The sequence below is a fragment of the Protopterus annectens genome, chromosome 15.part0 (assembly GCF_019279795.1).
Source record: "Protopterus annectens isolate FY-2018-M chromosome 15.part0, PAN1.0, whole genome shotgun sequence".
NCBI lineage: Eukaryota > Metazoa > Chordata > Ceratodontiformes > Protopteridae > Protopterus > Protopterus annectens.
Genome location: NC_056749.1, coordinates 27658430 through 27667928, shown reverse-complemented (window position 1 = coordinate 27667928; position 9499 = coordinate 27658430). Strand labels below are relative to the sequence as shown.

At 38.7% G+C, this 9499-nt stretch overlaps 1 protein-coding gene across 1 annotated transcript in view; it reads right to left on the bottom strand.

Annotated features, from left to right (window-relative positions):
• Positions 1 to 3450: 3450 nt before the first annotated feature.
• The window catches only part of LOC122790066, a 606586-nt gene continuing 600537 nt past the window's right edge, over positions 3451 to 9499 (bottom strand). Inside the window, exon 4 of the mRNA XM_044057631.1 lies at positions 3451 to 8870. Coding sequence (XP_043913566.1) covers positions 8772 to 8870 — 99 coding nt within the window. The 3' untranslated portion in view covers positions 3451 to 8771. The remainder of the gene's footprint in view (positions 8871 to 9499) is intronic.

The following is a 9499-nucleotide window of genomic DNA, read 5'->3' as shown; positions in this document are numbered from 1 at the left end:
ACAGTGAGTGATGTCGGTGGCATCATGAATTTTGGTAAGCCAGTGCAGGTATCATTACAATGACCTGCAGCAGTGCCACCCTTGCCTGGTTTGACAGTGACAGGCAGAAGCTAGTGGGGGGCGAGACCGAGTTTTATTGTAAATGCTGATTTTTTCCTGTTCTCTTCACAAGTGCACCATTGCAAAAAGTTCTTAATGTTTCACTTAACAGCAGCCAAGTAGTAGGAAGCCAACATGATAAGATGTAGCAGGAGGCAAAAGCACCTTTCCTGCACAATACATATGCCATGTGCACTAGTGCAATGTGCAGATGAAATTTTAGGGGGTACCTTTCCTGCACAATACGTATACCATGTGCACTAGCGCACTGTGCAAATGCAATTTTAGGGGTAATTATATTTATGCACTACTGTGGATAATAACGCATTTTCTTGTTTGTGTTTTTTTTCCATGTCCAGTTATGGCTAAGAAGAGGTATGTCAGTGGTCACTTTGGTCTGTGCCAGCAACCACTTCTGATACTGGGTCAGCAGTGGTCACCAGGCCTGCCTCTCGGCCATATGAGAGAATTCACACTGTTGAAAGTGATGCAGAGGGCTCACTGATGACCTTTTTCACCATATCTCAGGAGGTGGCAGATGCAATGGTTCCTGTTCTGAAAGTGGTCCAGAAGAGTCTTCCTGTGGTCTCCTGGTGGCAGATTTAGCAGCTGGTATTGTCCAAGGTATATTGACAGCTGGATGTTCACCTCACCATCATGAAGCACCTCCTACCACCTATGTGTTGGTGGTCCACCTCCTGTGGTGGACATGCCCTTGGTAATGTCCCAGGATTCCTATTAGATGACCTAAAATGCATTCTTTTGAATGCGTCTTAGTCGAACTTGAAAAGCCGAAATGGCAAAATGACAAAGCAGCATATAAGCAAATTCTTTCCCTGGGAAGGAAATTGCTTGGCTGCATCTGTTACCTTGCCATTTTCATCACTGTAGTGCGATCTTGGAGTTGGTATATTTAAGTAGGGGGGGTGTGGGGGGCAAAGCCTTCCACTTTATGTTATGTTTTAAGTGTTTTTTTTTTTGGAACAGCGATTTTTTTCCCTTGGAAAAAAATCTCTGTTCTAAGCGTTCCAGTTTGTAAGCTTTTGCTTACATGGGGTCGATAAATCATCATTCGCTTTTCTAAGCATTCGATTATTTAATATAGACCCAATGTCCCATGCTTCACTCTTAGGATGCAATATCATGTAACAATTTAACTGTAAAGAATGGCAGGTGTGGGGGAAGGGCATATTTTTTGGCAGGATGTGTGTATGTGTGTGTCTGTGTGTTGTGTGTGTGTGTGTGTGTGTGTGTGTGTGTGTGTGTGTGTGTGTGTGTGTGTGTGTGTGTGTGTGTGTGTGTGTGTGTGTGTGTGTGTGTGTGTGTGTGTGTGTGTGTGTGTGTGTGTGTGTGTGTGTGTGTGTGTGTGTGTGTGTGTGTGTGTGTGTGTGTGTGTATGTGTGTGTTTGTGTTTCTGTATCTGTAGAGAGAGCGATCACAGTGGCCAAGTGCTTAATATTACTGCCTCACAGTGCTTGGTTATCCAGTTTGTTTGTCTAATGGAGTACTTAGTATGTGGAGTCCACATACTGTCAAGGTGCTAGCAGGGATTTTCACTGGATAATTCAGTTTCCTCCACTATTCCAAACGTACCTCCGGTATCCTGACATTCTTCCAAATTATCCATAGATGTGAGTGCTCTGTTAAAGTAAATTTATATAAAAAATATGTTTTGAGAGGTATGAAGAAACCTGAGTTCACAAAGAAAACCCATGCAGATATAAGGAGAATGTGCAAACCTCAGGAACCCAATAATTTGTTACATCTCATTTTATCAAAGCTGTTTCCTCCAACATCGTGTCTGTTGTACGTGCAGTGAAGGCTGCTAGTGATGTCCTTACTGCCACATTTGCTTTGCTTTTTTAAGCTTCCAGTATTCGATACTGAGTTACATTTTTCTGTACTGTTGTAAAATTCAATAATGAAAAGTGAAATTAAATGACAGTGCAATAAAATGCAACAATGAAACTGGTATAAGAAGTGAAAATGCAACAATGAAACTGGTATAAGAAGTGAAAATGCAGCAATGAAACTGGTATAAGAAGTGGCTGTAGTTGCTGGCATTTGGTGTGTTTTAAAGCTTGGCGGGATGGTGGGGATAGGGTATATCTCCTTGTCATGCTTTTTTGTTAAACTGCCTTTTTTGGCGGGGAGGGGTAGTGTTAATATTTCTGCTTAATTTTAACTACTTACCCCTTATAACACAGTTAGCTACCTTTCACGCCCTGGATATTCAGTTTCACCTTCAGCTCTTTACCTGCTCTCTCTTATAAAGAAGGGTGGACAGCAGCAAGGTAAACGGAAATTGTTCCATTTTCATTATGATAAAGAGACTTACAAGGCATTTATGACATTGCAGGTGGGGCACCTGTGAGCAGATGGCTTGCTTCTCAAAATATCTTTATTTACACCCCATAGTCTTCCAGCAGTAATGTACACTAGGTTATAAACACTTGGTGTTACTCAGGTAATGCAGTGAACATATTAGAAGCTGCTGTCTTCTAAGAGCGCAGTCAGTGATAAAAAGGAATTTATACTGTAGATGGAAAAAATGTACTGTAGCTTTAAGAGAAACAATGCACTGTTTTGGTTCACTGTTAATACAACTTTAAACTTTATAGTACAACATGGAACAATATGTAACTTTGACTTTTTTTAAGGTTTATAATAAGTACTGCAGGAAAACAAATATTATAGAAGAATTTTTACAACTGATACCAAAAACACTTAACAGAATTTTCACATGTAGGTATGTATATGCTTATTAAGATTATGTTTGAGATGTGTCACCAGAAAAACAAAGATCCAGCATTAATTTCCAAATATAGACTGGAAACTTCTAATGCCACCAACACTAATAGCCAACACAGTATATAAACACAAACTAAAGTGTCCCAAAGTAAACAGAATTGATTCTAAAGGACAAACTGTCAACAACCTAAATGAACAGATCTGCATTGTGACTTTAGATGCTATAGCACCTCTCACATAACAGTATGCATCAGTGTCTGTTATATATGTTGCCATTCACGTGACAATGTGCCAGTCCTTCGACATGATGCATGTCACATGACATATGAGGCAATAGCCACCCTGTAAGCTGCTGTTAGTTTTACAATACATCAGTCATCATGGACACAGTCCAGTCTGGGGTGCAAGAAACTCTGTTTTATAACCTGGTAATACCAAATAAACTGAATGACAGTGATGCATCCTTCCGTACCCTACTTCAGTCATAGCCCTCAGTAGTGGTACTGTGCTGGGACTTCAGTGGCGCACATTTCCTCTTGAATTCTTCTTCATTCTTTGATGTATAATGACTTAGAAAGAAAACACACTGGACAAGGAAAGTATTACTTCTATTGTCAGATACATTTATTAAAACCACAAAGCTTACAATGGGTGTCCTGTCATTCACTGCTTTTTCAGCAAAATAAATTCTCTGGAGTCAAACTGAACAATGTATAAGATATCATCTTGCACATTTGTGCAAATTCAGTCAAAATACCTCAGTGCTTTGTTTTGGAAATAAACCATCAGATGTTAGATAACACAGTCACAAGAAGTTTAGGCACTTTAGCTTTTAAGTTAATAGAGGTACAACCAGGCAACAGGGTCTCACTAGAAACAGTTCCAAAGGGTAGTACATTCATAAATCAGTCTTATTGTCGAATCTGAATACATACTGAAGGGAATCATTGTTTACTGGCAGTATTCTTCATACATTTGTAATTAAAGTGCAAAAAAAATTGCAAAACAATACTTACAAAGGGATGCCATAAAGGACACCTTTTAAATCTAAATTGACTGACCAGATTTCACTTTCCTGACAGCCTTAATAATAAAGTGCCTGCTTCAGAAATCTTTAAACCATCTAGATAAACATGGGTATGTTCAAGTGTAGTGTTTAAGCTCTTGTATACATTGTTGTTCCACTAAATAGTTTAGGTATGACAAAGCATCCATTTAACTGTGTTTGTTTAAAGAGGAAACAAAAAATTCTGTGCTCCAACACTGTTAGGTGTCAACAAAACTTAATGAGAATACACAGCAAGTATGGAACTTGAACCCAATTCTACTATGCAGGCAAGCAAGGACTGCTTGGAGCAAAAGAGCCAGGACACAGGTACATAGGCGGATGCATTCTGTCGCTCTGCCCTTACACACACAGATACACAAACACACACAATGGAACTATATTCACAAATATATATAATTTTAGAACAGAACATTTCTTCACTGGAGAGTGCAGGATATTTGCAAATGATTGTTTTACAAAATGTATTTCCTTATATCCTTAGAGTCATTATTGATTCAAGTATTTTTTTGTATTATGACTGGTTATGTAGGGTGTGATATACATGTATTCCCCTTTGGTAATATTCCAGACACCATCTCACATACAGAATGCAAGACTACAATGGAGTAGTTCACTATATTTCATTAGGTTACCACTCTCTCTTCCAAAGATAACTTTGTTTCAAACCATTGGCTATTGGTCATCACTCTCTGTTCCAAAGATAACTGTTTCCAACCACTGGTTATAGATCATCCAAAGATAATTTTATTTCAAACCATTGGCTAAAAGAGATGCAACCATAAAAATAAGAAAAAGCCAGTAATTGTTCAGAGGGGTGGCACACTCAAAAATTAGATCACCAAAGGCATTCCAGGTACAGTCTGTGATAGTGCTGTCCATCATGATGGCATCTGAACAAATGTGCTATTCTTTCTGTGAGTATAAGGTTGCCTGCTAGGTGAAATGTAAAGGCCAACCCATAACTGAAGCACAGATTAATAACGGGCAGGTCTCTATACTGCTGTGGTTAAATTCCTTCATTAGTCAAATAGCCTGCAGGTCACATTTGGCCTCTATTTTTTTAAACATATGTTGAAGCTTACTTCCTAAAATAATAACATTTATTTTCATGTTCTATATTGCACAGTATGTATCTTACTTCATATATGTAGGTTGCATTACATGTTTGCCTTGTACAACAGGAAAGCAAATGTTTCTTTGTTTGTCTGTGTATTGGGGAAGCTGGCCTGACCCCAATCTGGAAATGCAGTCTGGCATCAGGCAGGGGCCATAACAAGGACAGATGAGTATCACAAGGGAATATTTATTTCTTAAAAACTGAAACTTGTCCACTGTGGAAGTGCCAACTAGATATAGCAGACAAACAATGGTCCTGAGGTTTAAAAGAATGGCTTTACCCTGCACACTTGTTGAATATCCTGCTTTACCGCTGACGGCTTTAACATCTGAAGGTGGACAGGATAAGACAAGATAGCAGAGCATCCAGATAATGCCCACAAACGAACTTGCATCACCAGTTTATCTTACAAGAATTGTACATTTTTGTACTGAGTGTAGTACAACACAGCTACTTTTACTATAAATGAGGTCCTTCTTAAACAAGGTTTCCTTTCATGCATCTTAAAGGAGTCAGTAAGGATTATGATGGCAGCATTTTTCAGAAAAGAAATTGAATAAGAGGACAAAAATCTGAAAATGATGGTAGAATGATTCAAGAGAAAGGTAAAATATATTCTTCTATTGAGAGGGTTGTGCATGCGGACAACAGCTTCCCATACATCATAGTAGACTCAGCGACAATGTGAGGGAATAAGGGTTGTGTGGGAGAGACACTGAGCAGTCTCTGTTGGAGCAAATGGATACCAGTAAGATTACATCTGCAACGTCTCCTGTCTACGAAGACTGTGAAGCATATCAAACTGGTTTGATTCCTGCTTGTTTACCGTCACTTTCCTTGTTTCCTTTTTCTGTAAACGGAATGGCTTGCTAAAATATCTGAAGGAGTAGAATAAATATTTCTATCAAGTAAAAAGGAAGGCATCTCCACTGGGACAATTTTTGAAAGTGCCAGCATTCAGTCTACTTTCCTTATTTTTTACCTACATAAAAAGAATCAATCCTTTGTAACTCTATGAAGATAAAATCCAGCCTGTCAACCCCTCAGTGCATTTTTCCTGGGGAACTCATAAATGATTACAGAAAACAAGATCCGTCTGATAATGTGTTATAACGTACCCACAAATAGCACGTTATTTCTCACTAAATTATGGCGAACTGCTCATAGATAAGGACACTCCGCATCTCTTCAGGTTCCCAGATCGCATTGTATGCCTTTCATCACCATCCCATTGTAATAAATACAGGTGAAGCCTCACATTCGAACATGTGAAACACTAGCAGCAGTCTGCTATACAAAGATGTGTGCTTGATGCCTCAGATCGTAACGCCCCAGGCTGCAGATAACACATAGGAGTATTCAGTTATTATTCTGGACAAAATACGAACTTTTAGATGGTATGTTGTGTTTGACTTTGGCATGTGCATAAAAGTTATTTTAGGTACTTAACATTTTTTCTTGGCTCCAATGTTCATGGTAAAAGCTAAAATATATACCCTTAGCTTCCAAAGTAAATGCCACTTATTAGCATCTATCTGTCTTTCTGTAGTGTTGAATTCAGAAACAAATACAAATACAAATAACTATAACAACCCACCACAGCAGCTACATAAGTAAGTGAACTGCAAGGAACATAATTCACATAATGAAAATATATTTGCTAGTTAAAAAGGAACACCATGGAACTAGCTTTGTTTTACTTTTGTAGGGAAAAAAAAACATTCCTTTTATATTGTTTACTGGAGTGCTTGCTGCTGTTTACAGATCTACATTAGCATGAGTTTGCCGATGCCACCCCCCTTTCTAAATATGTTATGGTGTCTCCCTACTTACTAAAGGGACATCCAAGCATCTAGCCACCTCACTGATGTTTGGAATGGCAAAAGCTTGTGAGCAAAATAAAAAAATGCACGAGACAGACATAAGATGGTTGTTAGGTTCAGTGAAAGATAAAAGGAGTATGATAGCTAACTAGTCTCCTAAGGGTAAAGAAATGGGCAGATAGCACGAGTCAGCTCCAGATCTCTCCATTCATCAGTGAGATATGTAAAGGCCTTGCCACAGTCTCCCCAACAATCCCTGGGATCTGAAATCTATCATGTAATAATAACATATCACACCCAACTAGAGCACCCCCTAACATGGACTGGTTTCCAGGACCTTCCCCACAGCAGTGACATAGATAAGGATGCACTTCAGTACCTCTTAACATGGAGTAGGATCCGGAACTTTCTATGTGACAGTAACACAAGCCACAGCTCACTGCAGAAGCTTGTAAGATGGTCTGGGATCTAAGGACAGAGGGAGCTGCAGCAACAGCTTGTCATGTGACAGTTACATGCATTACAGTGTACACCATTACATCCTGGCATGTGACAGTTACATGCACTGCAGTGTACACCATTACACCTTGTCACTTGACAGTTACATGCACTACAGTGTACACCATTACATCACCTCTGCACATAGTATCTACTCTGTCATGTAAACCATATGACTACAGCATATATACCTTCATTCTTACAGTATCTATCCAACCACCTGTATCACACACACCATGTGTACCCTTTAGTGTAGTATGTGCTTAATAACCTCACTATGTGTACCTTTATCCATACACTTACTACCATTAACTACCATGTGCACCACTTTACAGTAGTAAGTTTTCATCAACCCTCCATGTGTATCATTATTCATACCACCTATGCCATTGCCCATGCCATGTGTACTATTATCCATGCCACATGTACCATTACACATACTATGTCTATCCCTTTAGTCATGTACACATTTGTTTTAACTAAATTTGCCATGATTTTTGTAAGATGATGTTGATATCTTCTATTCTGTAACTAATCTGGGCTCTGCTACTGTTTTTTTTCTCACACAATTACTGAAATTTTATACAGTCAGTATATGTACATGTCCTTGTCCTGTAGATAAATTCCATGTGTTGTGTATCCACATGAGTTATGGAAACACAAAAAAAACAGGGCACAAAGGTCTGGTAATAGTTGTTTGACTATAAGATGGCAAAGAGTTTTCTGTTCTTAAGTAATATGTCATCATAAGTGCAATCAGACAGGATTTACAGTTAATAGTTGCCATAGCTGTAAGAAAATGCAGGGATAAATTACATCATTAGTTTGGCCTATGACTCACTTTTCCACCAACGATTCAACCATTGAAGTCATTACAGAGGAACAAGTAATACATCCCAGATAATATATGAACAATATTTGAAATAATCTTGATTTCTCAACACCATGGCTTTACTGTGTGCTCTCAAACGCTTTGTATGACATAAAAGTGGTTCTAACAGCTAACATTTTTGAGATCTCAACTGAGGAATTTGATTTATTTGTGTATCTGTGCTGTCCCCTAAATTCTTTTCAGAGAACTGTTCACTTGGAGTATAATAATAATCTGACAAAACTCGATCAAAGAAATGTTAGGTTGTACCATTTTTATACTAAGTCAAACATTTTTAAAAGTTTGTGGAACTAGAAAAGTCTCTCTCTCTATGTTTGATGAAAACTATAAAGATTCAGCAGGATTTTCATGGCTTCTGCCAAATTCTAGAGGAGATAGGATATGTCTGTTGACCATCAGCCATAGAGAATAACACTGTAGGTCTGTCTTTGTTTTGAAGCATTCAGACTGGGGTGAGCAGAACATGAGCTGAACGTCTCCTGTTTCATTGGCACAGACATCTCCATCACCAGCCATGCCCTTCTATTCATCTTCATGGTGGTTGACAAATATTCCTGACTCCCATTGCTGTAATAAGGCACACTTTTTGCGAGGATTTTGTGGACTTCTATCCTGCTGTGGCTGAAAAAAGAAAAGAAGAAATTTTAGCTTTGGATTCTAGCATGGCTTCTATTTCTTCCATAATGAAATGTCTGTGACAACAGAAAATATGGTCTGGATTTTCCGTTTCTTAAAAGAGTGTTCTGTCTACTGCTTGCTGTTAGTAATACTGGTATACGAGTTTTGAAATGCTTGAAGACACATTCTGAGACAGCGTGACAGATGAGAGAGTCCAAGGCTAAGCAAACAACACAGCATTTCCTTTTCAAAAGGGGTAGAGAGTGTCATGGTACAAAACTGTCATTTAGGTGACCAAGAGGGACTTTAGCCATTGCTGCCACAGATATATAACAACTGGGTCACAGGTAGTATACCAAATATTCAGTGTGTCTTACTGACTTCGGTATGTCTGGGATAATACAAAAGGAACACAGAAACATTTACTTCTCTAATACGTGAAGCACCTTGGTGTAGCCAAATGAACTCAACTGTTTTAAGTTAGCTTACTAGCAAACTAAAAGTGTCTAAAGATAATTACTCACATGGGGAACAAATAGATTAATGCACCTAAAAAGTCTCAGCTGGGTTGGGGAGGGCTCTCAGAATATCACACAGAATGGAAGTAGAGAGTAAAGGCAGCAGGACAGAGA